Source organism: Hypomesus nipponensis, chromosome 23, assembly GCF_054491055.1.
Source record: "Hypomesus nipponensis isolate SF chromosome 23, ASM5449105v1, whole genome shotgun sequence".
Classification (NCBI taxonomy): Eukaryota; Metazoa; Chordata; class Actinopteri; order Osmeriformes; family Osmeridae; genus Hypomesus; species Hypomesus nipponensis.
The window spans coordinates 25,458,229-25,477,396 of record NC_140383.1 but is presented as its reverse complement, the minus strand read 5'-3'; the positions used below and the strand labels follow the sequence as shown (position 1 = coordinate 25,477,396).

Here is a 19,168-nt window from a genome sequence, read left to right as displayed (position 1 = left end):
TCTAAAGCTGAGGATTACCCCTGATGGCAAGGCCTGGGAGGCGGACCAGGGGTGAGGCATGTTCCCCTCTGCCAGGCCAGACCAGGCTGGAGACAGACAGTCTGAGTGGGGAGGGCAAGGGAGAGGAAGGGAGGGGGCCATGGAGGGAGGAAGGAGAAGAGAACAAGCTGTCAGGGTGAAGGGTCCCTGGTGAGAACAGGGTGAAACACTCATAGCAACCCTGAGAACAGGAATCTTCTTTGTTTACTGCTCACTACCCAACTTAAAAGACAACTGCAAACAAATTAACCTTGTGGTCAAATGTTGCTGTTTGTAGAAATATTATTTATGTTCTAAACTGTTGATGTAACTGATGTTGAGTTGATGTTATGTTCTTCCAGGACTCCCTCCATTCCCTGATGGCCACTCTAAGTGCCTCCAACCCCTTCTTCGTCCGTTGCATCAAACCCAACATGGAGAAGGTGAGTTCATGAACGTTTCATAGCAGCAAAAGCTACTCCGCACTTCTCAGCCCATGCTAGGTTCAGTCAACAGATACACTGGGAAATTAGAAGGCTACATATACTTTATCGCTCCTCTCTGTTCCCCTCCCCTCCTCTCCTCCCAGATTCAAAGTTGTTCTCTGTGGTTGTACTTTAAATGTCATTTACTACTTTTTTCTCTAAAAGTGAAATCACAAACCGTCTGTTCTGGCTCTGTGCTCCATCCCTAGTCTCCTAACAGACCTCATCTAGGGAAGGAAAACCCAGGCTGGGTCAGGGAGAAGGCTATCTTTGTGCCTCTCTTCAGCAGGGCTGTGGGCCAGCACATTCCTGCAGCCCAGAGCCCAACTCCAGGGGTCAGAGGTCACGGCTGTCCGCTAATTGCAGCCGCCTGGCCACTGACCTCCTGACCCTGTGGCACCGGGGGTTGGCAACCAGTCACCTTCCCCCCAGTGGAAGCAGCCCAGGGTGGAGGGGCAGGGCCCAGGGTGGAAGAGCAGGGCCCAGGGTGGGGGGGGCAGGTCCCAGGGTGGTCCTCATGTAGCTGTGGACCTCCAAACAACAGCTCTGCTACAGAACCTGGCGTGGGTATCATTTCTCATCGCTATTGGATAAAGAGTTTGGCAACACTACATGAAGGTTACATTAATTACCTTATTACTAAATAGCAATAGTATTCATAGTTAGCAGTTTAGGTTATTATAAAAGGAAGGGGAAGCCTCAATAACCAGCATGCTATAACTGCTTACGTGCACATGACAGTAAACTTGAACTGTGAGGTAGAGGATCCAGAGCTGATGCTCTGTGGCCGTCCTCTGCTGTGCCCGGGCTGTGTCCCCAACACCATCCAGTTATGACTCCCCTCCTCCCTGTGTCCCCAACACCATCCAGTTATGACTCCCCTCCTCCCTGTGTCCCCAACACCATCCAGTTATGACTCCCCTCCTCCCTGTGTCCCCAACACTACCCTGTCATACCTCCCTGTCTTCCCATCAACCCAGCTCCCTCCCCTCCTCCCCTACCCAGGGGGCCATGCGGCTGCACCTGGCCCCGGTCAGCCGAGATGCAGTGACTCAGATGACTCTGTTAATCCAGAGAATGACAGACGTGCATGTGCTGCACTCACACACGTCACACACATGAACTGCCACACACACACATGTTCAGAGGCACCAGGTCTGACACCAACACACACATGCAGACACAAACTAACTGTACTCTTGAGCTCTTCTTTTGGTGTTGGATGTTGTCATAGAGTCTGATCTCCGTATTTGGACAAACACATAGCTGTTGTTTGTGTGTGAATGTGTGCATGTTTGGAGTCAAACTATCTACTGCATGCAAAGTCAACATGCAATCTGCACCTTCTAAACCAGTGCTAAAGAGCAGAGTTGAAGTCATCTTTAGTGAGCCTGCTAGTGTGTTTGTGTGTGTATGTGTGTGTGTGCGGGAGTGTGTGTTTGAGGTAGAATTACTCAGTCATTAGACTGACACATGCAGGGAATGCTGTTGTATCTAGCAGAGCTTAACCACACTACATGTCCTCTGAGTGACAATGGCCTTGGTAGGGATCAGCCTTGTGATGGGGGGGGTGGGGGGGGGGTGAGAGAGCGGGGATTGGGTAAGGGCGTAAGGCTGGTGGGGAAAAGGCTGGGGGACAGGGTAAAGTCGGAGGAGGGAGTAAGGCTGGGGAAGGGGGTTAGGTCTGTGGGGTAGAGGCTGGGCCTTCACATTATCCTCGTCAGGGAGGTGTCTGTTAGTTCCACCCCAGCCTGTAGGATGTGAGGCGGAGTTCACCGATGTGCAACCTGATAACCCAAACAGCAGAGCTGTGTGACGCAGAGCAGAGAATAATGCTGCTGATTATCCCACAGTCAAACATCTCCCTGGTCAACACAGCCTCTCTGAACACAAGCATTGTTCTCTCTCCTCTGGACACCCGTCATGGCATAGCTTCTGACCAGTAAAACAAACAAGCCAGAGGAGGGGAGAGTGGGAGGGGAGAGTGGGAGGGGGGAGTGGGACGGGGGAGTGGGAGGGGGGAGTGGCTAGTTATACCACAGTTCCATCTGCCTCTGCTCTGTCCTGTTGCTATGGAGATTCAGGCCTGGTTTTGGACAGCAGAACAAGTGTGTGAGTCTGTGGGCTGAATGGGTGCTGGTGTTTGAACCTTGTTACCTGGTCCTGCTCAGAGTTATGGGTGCTGGTGTTTGAACCTTGTTACCTGGTCCTGCTCAGAGTTATGGGTGCTGGTGTTTGAACCTTGTTACCTGGTCCTGCTCAGAGTTATGGGTGCTGGTGTTTGAACCTTGTTACCTGGTCCTGCTCAGAGTTATGGGTGCTGGTGTTTGAACCTTGTTACCTGGTCCTGCTCAGAGTTATGGGTGCTGGTGTTTGAACCTTGTTACCTGGTCCTGCTCAGAGTTATAAGTGTGCCAGAGGTCTGGGTGATGCAATGTGGGGTGGTACTAGAATATTGATAGCACAACAAGAGCCATCATTCAAAACATTCTCTCTTCTGGCGGGTTCCCTAACCCCCTCGATTTAAACACAGGTCCTGCCAACACAACTTGACATAACCCTAACCCCCTCTATTTAAAGGTCACATGATATGCTGTTTTTGGATGCTTTTATATGGGCCAAAGTGGTTCCCTATTACTGTATCTGAATTATCTTTCCCGAAATTCAGCCTTGGTGCATAATTACAGCCACTATGAGCAGTCCCACAATGAACTTTCCTCAAAACGTGCTGTTTCTGTGTCTGTAGCTTTAAATGCTAATGAGGAGGAGAGGGGCGGCAACATGTGCTAATGTTTACAACGGATGTATCGCAATGGCTCGTAGCCCCGTTGCTGTAAGATGCCTCGAATTTAGCCATTCTCATCTGATCACCCTGGTTTGCAGAGGTGCACACTCATAGTAATTTCAATGAGGAGAAAGGCGGATATCGCGCGCCATAACACCAACAGCAGAACGGTTATCCAAATAACAAAGAAATGTACAACACTGGCGTTACAGCGTTTGTATTCACACACACACTTGATGCTATCTACCTTTACATTAGCAACAGTAACTCAGCTGTTAGCTGCAGAGAAATAAAAAGATACTGGTTGTGCAGAAGCTTGCAAGGAACCAAAAAAATACTTTAGTTTTGATTTGTACATCCAAGCACTGAGCAACTGTTATGCTTCGTTTGTTTGCTCGCCATGATGTCTCTCCAGGAAAAACCGATATCGCACTCGCCCTTGCACGGTGATAGTTTCTCATGGGCGGGCCAGATGATATGGGCGGGCAAAGCAGAGAGAGGGGAGGTAACCTTGCTCCTATCTACATCACTAGGAGGAGATTTTCAAACATAGCAATCGAGCCTTCATTTTGTCAAAGGCGTAGAAGAACACCCAGGGCTTGGTTTACACCTATCAAAAATTCTAGCCACTGGAGGACCAAAGGTAGGCTAGGGGAACTCATATTAATGTTAAATAACCTCCTAAAATGAAGTTTTTATGTCATGTGACCTTTAAACGCAGGTCCTGCCAGCCATTTGCTGTCTGCCACAGGCAATGCTAGAATTGCGTTCCTTCCAGGTTTTTTCCAGTTCTATACAAACTTCTGGGGGAGATTGTTGATTGTCTTGGCCAGAAGCACAGGGGTTTAATGCTGCTATGTAAGTTTAAGTCTGCCCCTTCTTGGATTGTCCTGACTGTGGTGGTGTTTTGTCCCTCAGAACGCCAACGTGTTCAACCCGGCGGTGGTGCTTAACCAGCTGAGGTATTCTGGAATGTTGGAGACGGTGAAGATCCGCAGGGCAGGCTTTCCGGTCCGCAGAACCTTCTCCGACTTCTACAGCAGGTGAGGCAAAGCCCTCCAGGCCCCGCAGCAATCCCAACCCTAACCCCAGCAAGCAGCATCAGAGACAAGGAGGAATCACATCTTCCTGTAAATTATGTCAGTGTTACAGTCACTGAGATGACAGTGTGTGTTCCCTCCCCAGGTACAGGATGATCATGCAGGGCAGTAGCACAGCAGATGATGTGAGGAGGAGCTGCACAGAGCTGCTCTTTCAGCACGACCCGAGCAGGAGAGACTGGCAGCTTGGAAAGACAAAGGTACACAAGTACACACACACACACAGACATACACACACACGCGCACACAAACGTGCCCTGTTTGTACTAGGCCTCCTAGTCTACCAGTCTGTACTAGGCCTCCTAGTCTACCAGTCTGTACTACTCCTCCTAGTCTACCAGTCTGCACTAGGCCTCCTAGTCTACCAGTCTGCACTAGGCCTCCTAGTCTACCAGTCTGTGCTGCTCCTCCTAGTCTACCAGTCTGCACTAGACCTCCTAGTCTACCAGTCTGCACTAGGACTCCTAGTCTACCAGTCTGTACTAGGCCTCCTAGTCTACCAGTCTGTAATAGGCCTCCTAGTCTACCAGTCTGTACTAGGCCTCCTAGTCTACCAGTCTGCACTAGGCCTCCTAGTCTACCAGTCTGTACTAGGCCTCCTAGTCTACCAGTCTGTACTAGGCCTCCTAGTCTACCAGTCTGTATTACTCCTCCTAATTGTCGCTGTGGGAGAAGCTTGCTAGGTAACAAACCGTCTGTCATTGTTCCAGAAACTGGGGAAGAGACAGTCTCTCACCTCTCTTTCAGTGAATGTTTAACTTTGAATATCTTCTTAAATCTGAGCACCAGTGTGCCATTTATGGAGACACAAGGACAAAGAGAGCAAAGATAAAAAGACAGAGAGAAAGACAGGGAGGGAGAGAGAGGGAGGGAGGGAAAAGGAGAGTGACAGAGAGAGAGGGGTAGCATTTGAGGAGCAGAAAGAGACTATAAATACTTGGACCCATCCTGAGGTTTTTTTGTGTGGTTTCTTGGAAACTAATGAACTGCAGTCTATCATACCCTGTTCTGTGTAGGGTTGAACTCTTCTGTGATAGGTTGTCGTGTTGTGTGTATAGTTTGGTTATATGACCCACTGTCGGTATTCTATTGGCAGTTATAAATGACAAGCTAGGCCACAGCAGACACACGTCTTAAACAGGCTAACCCTAACCCTAACAGGCTAACCCTAAACAGCACCATATGACCAACTTTTTGACACAGGACAATTTAACCAAGGCCTCTTACTCACACACACACACACAGTGTGTAGAGAGGTTGCATTGTTTAGAAGAATGGCTCAGTGTTGAACAGCCTCTACTTGTTTGCATAAAGTCACAACTCTGTATGAACCCAATGACAGTAGATATCACCCCTTCACCTCGCCCCTTCATATCACCCCTTCTAGTTAACCCTCAGCATACCTGTTAACTCACCACTGAGAGAGGGAGAGAGGGGAGGAGGGTGTGTGTGTGGTAGGAACACAAGGTGGATGTTCAGTAAATACATACTAACCCTAACAACACAGCTCTATTGAGTAGCTTTCACATCCTTCATCCTCTAAGCTGTGATGGTTTCACACTAATCCCAGACACTCATGTTGCCATGGTTATCCTTAACCTGCCATGTCACCAGCACTGCCATGTCACCAGCACTTCAGTCAACAGTTTTTTGATAGCAAACCCAACCTTTTAGGTTAAAGTCTGTGTCTTTGTGTAAGTGTGTGTGTGAGAGAGAGAGAGTGAGTGTGTGTGTTGAGGGGGGTTTCCTTTGTAGAAACAGCCTGTGTGTAATTATATCCCTGTTGATTGTGTGACCAGGAAGTACGTTCCCAGGAAGTGCGTTCCCAGGATCGTGAGTCGGGGGGTTTACAAACTGGAGGGGGAAACGGGCAGGAAGCTGGAGGAAACAGGCTGACAGGCAGAGAAACAGACAAGCAGACAGACAGACAGACAGAGGGAGAGAGAGAGAGACAGACAGAGACAAGAGGGAGAGAGAGAGAGAGAGACAGGTAGACAGAGAGACAGACAGGACTCCAGCTGTTGGGCTTTGATTACTGGAACATCTGGCGAAACACAAATGTACACACACACACACACAGCCACACACACACATACACACAGCCACACACACACATACACCACACACATACACACACAGCCACACACACATGCACTCTCCAGAATGGTTTAAGGTTAAGGCAGATGACCCTGGTCCAACAGGACATCTAGCTGTGGTACCTTCCTCTAGCTCAACAGTGGGGCTGGAAAGGAACACAGAGAAGTTGAACCCTTTTTGAAACTAACAAACACATTGAAGTTAATATAGTTAATACTTTAAAAGTGTAGCAATGGAGGAAGGAAGGCAGGCAGCCAGGGAGGTAGGCTGGGAGCGAGGCAGGCAGGAGGTGGAGGCAGAAGGGGGAGGCAGGGAGAGAGGAAGGCAGTCAGTCAGGGAGGGGTTAACTTGCAGAACAAAACTCGGCAAGCAAGGAGGGGTGTGGCCTGCAGTCTGGATGCCATCCACTTCCCCCCCCCCCCCTCCCTCCCTCCCTCCCTCCCTCCCTCCCTCCCTCCCTCCCTCCCTCCCTCCCTCCCTCCCTCCCTCCCTCCCTCCCTCCCTCCCTCCCTCCCTCCCTCCCTCCCTCCCTCCCTCCCTCCCTCCCTCGCTCGCTCGCTCGCTCGCTCGCTCGCTCCCTCCCCCCCTCCCTCCCTCGCTCCCTCCCCAGCCTCCCTGTGTGTGTCTGCCTCTGCACGTCAGTGGAGCTGAGACCACAGCAGCAGCAGCCACAGCGGAGCGGCTCAGTCAGGACATGACTCTGAACTGCAACAGCAACACTCCTCGTCTCAGGCCAAGTCCTCTGCTCTGGAGCCAGAAGACGAGCTAGCCAGCCAGGGAGACTCTGGGACATATCCAGTTCTGCAAACCGGAAGAGCAGCCATACAGTCAGAGAGAGCAGTGGTCCAGCCTGTTAGAGCAGTGATCCAGCCTGTTAGAGCAGTGATCCAGCCTGTTAGAGCAGTGATCCAGCCTGTTAGAGCAGTGATCCAGCCTGTTAGAGAGCAGTGGTCCAGCCTGTTAGAGCAGTGGTCCAGGCTGTTAGAGCAGTGGTCCAGCCTGTTAGAGCAGTGATCCAGCCTGTTAGAGCAGTGGTCCAGCCTGTTAGAGCAGTGATCCAGCCTGTTAGAGCAGTGATCCAGCCTGTTAGAGCAGTGGTCCAGCCTGTTATAGCAGTGATCCAGCCTGTTAGAGCAGTGGTCCAGCCTGTTAGAGCAGTGATCCAGCCTGTTAGAGCAGTGATCCAGCCTGTTAGAGCAGTGATCCAGCTCTGCTCTGGGACCCTGAGCTGAAACTCTTATCGGAGCACTTATCAAGAGTAACTACTGCTAACTCCCACCTCCCCCCACCCACCTGTGTGGTGGTGTGTGCTCCCAGGTGTTCTTGAAGGAAGCCCTGGAGCAGAGGCTGGAGAAGGAGCGGGAGAAGGAGAGGAGGAGGGCTGGCATGATCATCCAAGCCCACATACTCCGCTATGTGGCTAGGTGAGTGACAGCAACCTGTCTGTGTGTGTGTCTGTGGGAGAGGATGTGTCTGCATGTGAGTGTGTGTAAGTTACAGTATGTGTTATGTTTATGTGTCCCAGTGTATGCATGGGTGGCATTTGTGTCAGTGTGAGAGGATGTATGCTACAGTCGTGTTTTGTGTGTATGTGGTGATGTTGATGTTGATTTATGATGATGATTTTGATTGATGATTTTCTTTGGTAGTGTGTGTCAGTCTGCATATTTGCATGTATCTGTTTTGTGCATATACATACAGGTTTTGTTTGTGTGTGTACATGAAGGTTGTGTGTGTGTGTGCCAATATGTTCACGTGCCCATTCACTACTGTGTGCGGTACATGCCTGAGTGTGAATATTGTTCCTTTTACAAACCCTCCACCTGAGGACAAACTGTGTCATTCAACTTTCTAGAACGTTCAGTCTCACCAGACATGGGCCTCGGGAAGAGATTCATAGCCCTTCCCAAACAAATGTTTTGACAAAATATAAACATTCGGTTCGACTGAACAGATTTCAAGTTTCCAGTGGGTCTGTAGTGTGCTGACTGTGGCTAGGCCAGACAGGGCCATTCTAGTCTGTCAGAGCGAGAGCATTAATCACTGTGGAGCTCCAGGAATCTGCAGAGAACCACAGCGGAGAGAGACCTCATGCACGTCAACGAGCCACCCTGCCTCTCCTGTGGAGTCCAAGGTCACAATGTCTCTGTGTGTGAGGGGGGGGGGGGGAGAGGGAAGGAGAGAGAGAAAGAAAAACAGAGAAAAAAGGGAGGGAGACATGGAGAGAGAGGGAGGGAGAAAGAGAAGTTAATAGAGAGAAACAGAGGGAAAGAGTGATTGGGAGAGAGAGATTGAGACAGAGAAAAAGGAGAAGTGCAGCAACATTGTGTGTGGCCTAGGGGATTAGTGTGGGTGATGACACCCAGTCTCAGAGGTAAACACAGCTGCTAACCTAGCTCACCACACACTGACCCAAGGCACAGCTAGCTAACCAGGCAGTTCCACTACAAGATCTGTCACACACTGACCCAAGGCACAGCTAACTAACCAGGCAGTTCCACTACAAGATCTGTCACACACTGACCCAAGGCACAGCTAGCTAACCAGGCAGTTCCAGTCGCGTCTGTTACTGTCTTGTTCTAGCAGCCTGCGACTATATGCACAACCCTAAACTGGGACTATGGCCTTTTACTGTCGCAATAGCGTATCCTACAGGGAACAATATCATATTGATTGTACCTGAAACAGTAATAGTAATAAGGTATTCTGCAGCTGTTTTGAGACATGGCTGTCTCAGCACTGGGTCACTCTGACCCATGGTCATGCTCCACCTGATTTCGCATACAGGCAGAAACTAAAGCTCTATAATCCTGTTGTGAGGACATTAAAACAGTGGACCAGTGAGGCTATGGAGGATCTGCGGGCGTGCTTGGACTCTACTGACTGGGACATGTTCATGACTGCCTCCAATAGTCTTGATGAGCTCACGGAGGCTGTGACATCATACATCAGCTTCTGTGAGGACTGCTGTATACCAACACGTACCAGGGTGAGCTACAACAACGACAAACCCTGGTTTACAGCTAAACTTCGAAGGAAGGAGGAAGCATTCAGGAGTGGGGATAGAGACATTCAAGGAGTCGAAGAACAGGTTTAACCAGGTGGAGGAGAGGCTAAACGACTGTACTCTGAGCGACTACAACACCAGTTGTCAGCTAACGACTCTGCTTCTGTCTGGAGAGGGCTCAGGCAGATCATCAACTACAAGCCCAGAGCCCCCCACTCCATCAACGACTCTCGCTTGGCCAACGACCTGAACGAGTTTTACTGTTGATTTGAAAGATAATTGGACCGCCCTGACCCCACACATACCCACCCCAGAGGCCCCCGGCATCCTACACCAGGATCCTGTTTGTGGACTTCAGCTCTGCTTTCAACACCATCATCCCCGCTCTGCTTCAGGACATGTTCTCCCAGCTGAACGTGCCTAACTCCACCTGCAGGTGGATCACAGACTTCCTGTCTGACAGGAAGCAGTGCGTGAAGCTGGGGAAACACATCTATGACACCTGAAGTTTGCGGATGACACCATCCTCATTAGGCTAATTTCTGATGCACTATCCTCTCAGGACCTCAAGTGGGAACTGAACATCAGCTCCCGCACCAAGCAAGCTCAGCAGAGGATGTTCTCCCTGCGGCAGCTGAAGAAATTCAACCGGCCAAAGACAGTGATGGTGCACTTCTACACATCCTCACCTCCTCCATCACCATCTGGTACGCTGCTGCCACTGCCAAGGACAAAAGCAGACTGCAGCGTATCATCTGCACTGCTGAGAAGGTGATTCGCTGCAATCTGCCTTCCTTTGAGGACCTGCACACCTCGAGGACCCTGAGGCATGCGAGGAAGATTGTGGCCGACTCCTCCCACCATGGACACTCTGTTCCAGCCACTCCCCTCCGGCAGGAGGCTGCGGTCCATCAGGACCAAAACCTCACGCCATAAGAACAGTTTCTTTCCATCCGCAGCTGACCTCATCCACAAGGCTAAAGATTCCCAACTGTCACTAACATATTTATAAATGTCATATTGCAATTCTTATCTTATCTTATTTAATATTGAATATTTTAAAGTATTGTTTTGAATTATTTTGACTGGTGTACATTTTCTACTTTTTATATTTAAGATTCATATATGTTTATCGTATGCACCTTCTTGCCACAGTAAATTCCTTGTTTGTGTACATTTACATTTATGCATTTAGCAGATGCTTTTATCCAAAGCGACTTCCAAAAAGAGAGCTTTACAGAAATACATAGTTTGCTGATCATAACAACGATATAGCCCCAAACATTGCGGGTAACCAAAACATGAAGAATACATTGAGAAAATTACAATTATTAAAATTAAGTTAAACTTCTTGACGAATAAAGGTGATTCTGATTTGCTCCCATAGGAAACACTAATCTAGTTTTCCTCTTGTGTTCTCCTATACAGGAAACACTATCAGAAGGTCCTATCCAGCACTATCACCATCCAGAAGAACTACCGTGCCTTTTTCTGGAGACGAGGGTTCCTGCGCCTGCGTTCCACCGCCCTGATTCTGCAGACGCAACACCGAGGACAGCTGGCCCGTCGACGATACCGCCAGCTCCTGGAGGACAAGAGGAGAGAGGAAGAGGAGAGGAAAAGAGAGGAGGAGGAGAGGAGGAGAGTGGAGGAGGAGGAGAGGAAGCTGGAGGAGAGGAGACAGCAGGAGGAGGAGGAGAGGAGGAGTGCAGAGGTGGAGAGACTGAGGCAGATGGAGAGGAGGAGAGAGGAGGTGGAGAGACTGCAACTTCAACAGGAAGAGCAGGACTTACAGAGGAGAGAGGTGGAACACAGGTAAATACAGTCAGGCGTGCCCTCCAAGCTTAGAACCCCTGTATTACTTTATTCTTCAGGACTCAGGTCATTGTAAAACCTTATAACAATGCTCCTGCTTTGTTCCTCTACTTAGAAACTCTCTGTTGAAGAAACCTGCTTGTCAAAAGGTAATTTTATCTCTTACAATTTTATAGTTATTATTGTTGCCTGGTAAAATGCAGTCCTTGACTCTGATCATGGAAATACTGTGACTTCTGATCCTTGATTTTTCACTGTACTTTTTCTACATGCACTATTTGTATCTGAGTCTCTGAAGAAATGCAACTAAAAGCTCAATTAACTAAATGTATAAAGTTCTCAAAATTCCATGAATGAAATGGTGCGCATGTCTAAGGTCTACACTGATTTCAACATCTCTTTTCCTATCTCCTTTCACCTTCTCTGCTTTCTGTGAACCCACTGTCCAATCAGAAGGCTATGCCTGCCCCTCCCGGCCCTGCCCACACCTCCCTGGAGGAGAGCCGTCAGATGGAGGAGATCCTGCGTCTGGAGCGAGAGATAGAGCGCCTGCAGCGCCAGCATGAGGACGGCGTCTCGTTGCAAGGGGACATCTCCAGGGAGGAGCGCCGGCAGCAGAGGGATGCGGAGATCTTTCGTCTGGAAAAGGAGGCGTCACGTGTGGCCACTGAGTTCCTTGAGCTCCTGGACTTTGGAGGCCTGGAGCCATCGCTGTCAAGCGAGGAAAATCTCCATGACGATCCGTCCGACTCCAGCGCCCCTTTGGCCCGCACTGAGGATGAGGAAGAGGAGGAGGACGACGAGGGCTTCCATGCTGAGGAATGCATCCTCCTTCCGGAGCCCCCTCCCCCCGCCATCAGCCCCCTGGACAGGGACGTCCTGCGCAGCCTCCCCCCTCCCCCCGCCCACTTTGCTGAGGGAGTGCTCCTCACGTCCTCCTCTCCATCCACCCTGGCACCCCCCACCCCATCAACGTATGCCCCCGCGCCTCCCCTGCCTCCCCCTCCACCCGCCTGCCCCCCCCCAGGCCTCACCAACGGGGACAGATATGCCTACTTCAAGGCCGGCAGGGCATCAGACTACAAGTCGGCCAATGAGGAGCCTTCGTTCAGCATCCTGCCGGACACGGAGTCAGACTACGACCAGGATGAAGAGGACCAGAGGAGCTCCACGGATGCAGCCAGCAACAACGACAGCCAGGCCACGGGCCAAGATGCGCTGAGGAAATCCTCCTGCACACAGAACAGCCTGGACTCCTTCAGGGGCAGCTCAGACTCGGTGAGGGACGCTCACACACACACACACACACACACGCTCACACACACACACACACACACACACACACTTCTGCAAATGTTTACAAACACGCACACGTTGTTGTGCATGTATTCACACACACACTTCTAACTAGATTCACGCTCACACAGAAGTACCTTTTTGCAAATATTCACACACTCACACATCTTACTACTGATGTTCACACACTCACACATCTTACTACTGATGTTCACACACTCACACATCTTACTACTGATGTTCAGACACTCACACATCTTACTACTGATGTTCACACACTCACACATCTTACTACTGATGTTCAGACACTCACACATCTTACTACTGATGTTCAGACACTCACACATCTTACTACTGATGTTCAGACACTCACACATCTTACTACTGATGTTCAGACACTCACACATCTTACTACTGATGTTCACACACTCACACATCTTACTACTAATGTTCAGACACTCACACATCTTACTACTGATGTTCAGACACTCACACATCTTACTACTGATGTTCAGACACTCACACATCTTACTACTGATGTTCACACACTCACACATCTTACTACTGATGTTCAGACACACTGACACACACTTACATGTATGTTCTTGCACACACGCACATACTTGTTCATCCCACAACGTACTCAAGATGTGTTTTATGGTACACAGTACTCCATTCACCACACGCACATGCTGGAACACACGCACCTTCCTCTTGGCTCCCTACATGGCACACTTTAAAGCATGAACCTGCTGCTAGGTACAGTTAAATACTTTAGCTGTGATTTTCTTGCTTTGCTTGTGTGTGTGTGTGTCTGTGTATGTGTGTGTGTGTGAATATGTTCCTAGATACTGCCAGTCACAGCAGGGCTTGGAAGCAACACTGTCAGTTCAGCAAAATGATGCCAATGATGCTTTTAATAAGGAGAAGATATGAGGAGGCAGTGGATGGGCAAGGGAGGACCTGAAGTAGACTTTGAGGTTAGGGTTAGAAGGGAGAAGGAAATGTGGAGGGAGGGAACCAGGGAGAGTCCGATGGAAGAAAGGAGAGAGGGAGGGAGAGAGTAAGATTGAAAGAGTGGAGAGAGGAAGGGAAGGAGGAAGGGAGGGGGGGATGGGAGGTCTAGAGAGAGAGAGAGAGATGTAGAGAAAGAGAGAGAGGATGACATCTGTCAAGAGAGTTCTGTTGGGGAGTTGTCTTCTAGTCTTGAATCAAATCATCGCTCCTCTCGAGTCAGATATTTTCAGAACGTGTCCCTTCTTGCTGACTGCCCCCCCACTCCCAATCACGTTCACATACACACACACATACTTGCACACACCAAACTCCCTCACCCTATCCTAAATTGGCAGAGACCGCAGATTTCGGAGCCTTGCCTCTCTAACAAGTCTGTGTGTTTCAGTTCATTGACAGTGATGAGGACATTGACGGCTATGTGGACACAGATGAGGAGGTGTCCAATGGGAGGATCAGTCTGCTGAATGGAAGCTCCCCACCATACTTCCACAGCTACCTCTACATGAAGGGTACGCCACTTTACCACTGACCCTGACCCCTGACCCCAACTCAGACTATGACCCCTGAACCAAGCCTGATCCTTAACCTCATCCCTAACTTTGATCGTGACCCTGAACAGCAGACACAGACCTGGACAGTGTTTGAGTGGTGTAGTCTGCTCAGCAATGCTAATCGCTGAAAGTGTGGTGGAGACAATGGCTCTGAAAATAACAATGTGAGGTATTATGCAGTTTGTAGCACAATGTGCTACAGTGTTCCAGTATGGCTCTCAACATCATGATTTTCTTTAATCTAAGTGAAACATGATGTCATAAAACTGAAGCCCTTCTGCTACTGCCCCCTTCTGCCCCTTCTGCTACTGCCCCCTTCTGCCCCCTTCTGCTACTGCCCCATCTGCCCCTCTCGTCTTTCTCTCTACTTTCTCACCCCCTTTTTCTCTCCCTCTTATCTCCCCCTCTCCACCCTCTCTCTGTCCCTCTTTCCTTCTTCCCTCTCTTTTTCTCTCTGTCTCCCTCTCTTCCAGGAGGTCTGATGCTCCCTTGGCGGAGACGCTGGTGTGTTCTCAAAGACGAGACATTCATGTGGTTCCGGGCCAAGCAGGACGCCCTCAAGTCTGGCTGGCTGTACAAGAAGGGTGGGGGGATGTCCACACTGTCCCGACGCAACTGGAAACAGCGCTGGTTTGTCCTGCGGGAGTCTAAGCTCCTGTACTTTGAGAACGACGGCGAGGAGAAACTGAAAGGAACCATCGACATTCAGGCTGCAAGGTGAGAACTACTCAGTTACAATTGGGAAGCTGGCAGCTACATGTTCACTACTTTCTAGCTTTCCCTTGTCTGGTAAGGTTTTATGCTGTATCCCAAAGATGAAGCTTTACCTATGTACATGTTCACCGCAAACTGAGGTCTTCTGGGGACACCTGGACACCAGAAGATGTCGTCTGTTGTGAGTGTCTCAGCTGATGCTGTGTGTTTGTGGGTCTGTTGACAGAGACATCGTAGACAACCACGAGAAGGAGAATGCTCTGAACATTGTGACAGAGGAGAGGACCTATCACATCTATGCAGAGACTCCTGAAGATGCCAGGTGAGGCACCCATCCTTGTCCTACTTACCCACATCACACCTTGTGTGTAATATGAGGTAGTACAGGTAGTTTCAGATAGTTGTTGTTTTCCAGTGGATGGTTTACTGAAAATAGGACTCCCCCTAGTGGTGATGTAGTATAGGGTTGCAGTGTGTAACTACATTCACCTTTGTTTGTCTATCTGTTTGTCTGCCTGTCTACCTGTCTCTCTCTCTCTGCAGTGGCTGGTTTAACGTGCTGAGCAGGGTCCACAGTGCCAGTCCAGAGCAGCTGGTGGACATGCATCATGAGCAGGCAAACCCAAAGAACGCTGTGGTCAGTCCCTCCACCTCCACCTCAGTCCCTCCACCTCCACCTCAGTCTCTCCACCTCAGTCTCTCCACCTCCACCTCAGTCCCTCCACCTCCACCTCAGTCTCTCCACCTCAGTCTCTCCACCTCCACCTCAGTTCCCCCACCTCCACCTCAGTCTCTCCACCTCCACCTCAGTCTCTCCACCTCAGTCTCTCCACCTCCACCTCAGTTCCCCCACCTCCACCTCAGTCTCTCCACCTCCACCTCAGTTCCCCCACCTCCACCTCAGTCCCTCCACCTCCACCTCAGTCTCTCCACCTCAGTCTCTCCACCTCCACCTCAGTCCCTCCACCTCCACCTCAGTCTCTCCACCTCAGTCTCTCCACCTCCACCTCAGTTCCCCCACCTCCACCTCAGTCTCTCCACCTCCACCTCAGTTCCCCCACCTCCACCTCAGTCCCTCCACCTCCACCTCAGTCTCTCCACCTCCAACTCAGTCCCACCACCTCCACCTCAGTCCCACCACCTCCACCTCAGTCTCTCCACCTCCACCTCAGTCTCTCCACCTCCACCTCAGTCCCACCCTGGAGCTCCAGCTTCTGAACCGCACAGCAGATCAACGGTGTTGAGGACCAGGACTAACCAGTCTGTGTTTCATTGCAGGGAACTCTGGATGTTGGTTTGATCGACTCTGTCTGTGCGTCAGACAACCCTGACAGGTATGAAGTGATTCATCATATCCACTTGCCTGGACATCCATCTCATTGACTGTTTTTCCTGGAAGAACAAGCTTCAGGAATACTCATCCTCTTATTTCATAGTATAAAATTATTGTTTCAAAGCTGCGGCATCTCCTTTTAGAATACATGACATTGACCCCATGATACGGATGTTCCTCCAGGCCCAACTCTTTTGTGATCATCACAGCCAACCGGGTGATCCACTGCAACTCTGACACCCCGGAGGAGATGCACCACTGGATCGGCCTGCTGCAAAAGCCCAAGGGAGACTCCAGGATTGACGGCCAGGAGTTCCTGGTCAGAGGTCAGTACCATTCATGTGTTTGCATTTATGTAGGAGGAAGAGATTTTACTCAAAGCGGCCCTCAAAAGGGTGAACAGTCAGCAGATTAAGGGGCCTGGGATGGGATGAGTGTGTGATGGTTGATGTAGGACTACTGCACGAACACACTTCAAGGTTTGTAGGGTTTGGTGTGTATAAGCCTTCCATATGAGCCTTACATATGAGCCTGTATATGAGCATAAAAAACATCAAATATATTAATGTTGTGGTTGGTTTCGTGCTGCTCTCAATGTCTCCTCAATCCTCCGATCAGGCTGGCTGCACAAGGAGCTGAGGTCTGGGGCGAAGAGCAGCTCTCTCAAGCTGAAGAAGCGCTGGTTCGTTCTGACCAGCAACTCTCTGGACTACTACAAGTCCTCGGAGCGGAGCTCCTCTAAGCTGGGGACGCTGGTCCTCAACAGCCTTTGTTCCGTCGTGCAGCCTGACGAGAAGGTCTTCAAGGACACTGGTGAGGATGACCACAGGCCACACAGAGGCAGCGCAAGTTTAGTTAATTATTCCACCTGCTTCCCTTCAAAAACCCGTGCATCCCTCACCCCAGCAAGAATAGGTAGGAAAATAACTGGACAGTACAAGTAGGATAGCATCCGTTGGCTAGCGTAGCACCACCTTACTCTAGGCACCACTATTTCTGTGTGTTAAGATTCCTGAGTTGCCATACCTTGTTAGTTATCTCTGAATGTCTGTGTTGACCGTCCAGGCTACTGGAACATCATCGTACATGGACGCAAGCACTCATACCGCCTGTACACCAAGCTGCTGAACGAGGCCATGAGGTGGGCCTCTGCCACGCAGGGAGCCATTGACAGCAAGGTGCCCATCGAGACACCAACCCAGCAGCTCATCAGGGACATCAAGGTAGGCTCAACTCCATTTGATATGGTGAGTTATGCTTTGTGAAAAGCCTCAAAACAAAAAGTACCTTCAAATGACCACCACAACGCTAACTCAACCCATCATGTTTGAAGTACAGTAGATCAACATAACTAAACTGCTGTAACAGGTGTGTACTGGAATAAACCTGGTTTGTACATCTACCACATCCATAATATCACATTAAGTAACATCTGTGTTTGTCTCACGTCACGTTAAGTGCCAGTAGCACCATGCTAACCCCGGGCCTCTCCTGTGTGTAGCTGGCCTGTACTGAGGCCTGCTGTGGCCAGGCTTACACACTGTAGTTAAGTGAGTGAAGCCAGAGTAAAGCTCACTGTGTGTCGAGTGATTTTACAGTTAAATTAGTTTGTGTGCCGTGTGTCGCAAAGCGTGTTACAATCCAAATGATGGCTTTCAGCCCCTTTCAAAGACTGTGTTGTCTCTCTTGGAGTACTGTGTGGGACATGCTTACTGTACATGCAAATATATGAAAATGTACAGCTAGACATTACAAGTTGATCTGTGATCTGTTCACGTGTCTTTGCAGGAGAGCAGTCTTAATGTAGAGGCTGTGGAGCAGACCTACTGGAGGAACCCCATCCTCAGATATACTCAGCATCCTTTGCACTCCCCTCTGCTACCTCTGCCTTATGGGGATGTCAGCATCCACTGTGAGTTCACTCTCACCACCCTGACTGGAGAGTCACACGTTCAGTCAAATCATCATGAAATCATGCTGACTTTGGTTTAGGTCTTTAGTAGTGAATATCCTCTCACTCACTCACTCACTCACTCACTCACTCTGTCTATGTTTGTGTGTGTCTGTGGGTGTGTCTGTTGGTTGGTGTCTCTCTCCCCTCTCTCTGTATTTCCCCCTCCTATCTCTCTCTTTCTCTCTGTGTAACAGTGCAAAAGGAGAAGGGATATTCCAGCCTCCAGGATGAGGCGGTGAAAATCTTCAATTCTCTGCAGGAGATGGAAGCGGTTTCGGACCCTGTCCCAATCATCCAGGGCATCCTGCAGACCTGCCAGGACCTGCGGCCACTCAGGGACGAGGTCTACTGTCAGCTGATCAAACAGACCAATCATGTCCCCCAGCCCAACAATTCTGCCAATCGCGCCCACTGGCACCTCCTCACCTGTATGAGCTGCACCTTCCTGCCCAGCCGAGGCATTCTGCGCTATCTCAAGTTCCACCTCAAAAGGTACCCCACACTGTCTCCTCACGCTGTCCCTCTTCTTACACGTTCTCTCTCCTAACACTCTCTCTCCACACTCTCTCTTCATACACACTCTCTCTCTCTTCATACACACTCTCTCTCTCTTCATACACTCTCTCTTCATACACTCTCTCTCTTCATACAAACTCTCTCTCTTCATACACACTCTCTTCATACACTCTCTCTCTCTCTCTCTCTCTCTTCATACACTCTCTCTCTCTCTCTCTCTCTCTCTCTCTCTTCATACACACTCTCTCTCTCTTCATAAACACTCTCTCTCTCTTCATACACACTCTCTCTCTCTTCATACACTCTCTCTCTTCATACACACTCTCTCTTCATACACACTCTCTCTCTCTTCATACACACTCTCTCTCTCTTCATACACTCTCTCTCTCCTCACACACTCTCTCTCCTCACACACTCTCTCTCTCTTCATACACACTCTCTCTCTCTTCATACACTCTCTCTCTCCTCACACACTCTCTC

General features: G+C 49.8%; 1 protein-coding gene and 1 pseudogene across 1 annotated transcript in view; both read left to right on the top strand.

Moving 5' to 3' along the window:
• The window catches only part of LOC146235152 (unconventional myosin-X-like), a 40,136-nt gene that overhangs the window by 14,503 nt on the left and 6,465 nt on the right, over nt 1-19,168 (top strand). Inside the window, exons 12-28 of the mRNA XM_084688779.1 lie at nt 381-461; nt 4,207-4,331; nt 4,474-4,588; nt 7,803-7,909; nt 10,921-11,307; nt 11,423-11,456; nt 11,761-12,585; nt 14,006-14,129; nt 14,645-14,888; nt 15,112-15,207; nt 15,429-15,522; nt 16,164-16,219; nt 16,402-16,544; nt 16,837-17,031; nt 17,284-17,441; nt 18,007-18,130; nt 18,367-18,664. Of these exons, the coding sequence (XP_084544905.1) occupies nt 381-461; nt 4,207-4,331; nt 4,474-4,588; nt 7,803-7,909; nt 10,921-11,307; nt 11,423-11,456; nt 11,761-12,585; nt 14,006-14,129; nt 14,645-14,888; nt 15,112-15,207; nt 15,429-15,522; nt 16,164-16,219; nt 16,402-16,544; nt 16,837-17,031; nt 17,284-17,441; nt 18,007-18,130; nt 18,367-18,664 (3,206 nt within the window). The remainder of the gene's footprint in view (nt 1-380; nt 462-4,206; nt 4,332-4,473; nt 4,589-7,802; nt 7,910-10,920; nt 11,308-11,422; nt 11,457-11,760; nt 12,586-14,005; nt 14,130-14,644; nt 14,889-15,111; nt 15,208-15,428; nt 15,523-16,163; nt 16,220-16,401; nt 16,545-16,836; nt 17,032-17,283; nt 17,442-18,006; nt 18,131-18,366; nt 18,665-19,168) is intronic.
• Nucleotides 8,268-10,894, top strand: LOC146235153 (uncharacterized; annotated as a pseudogene).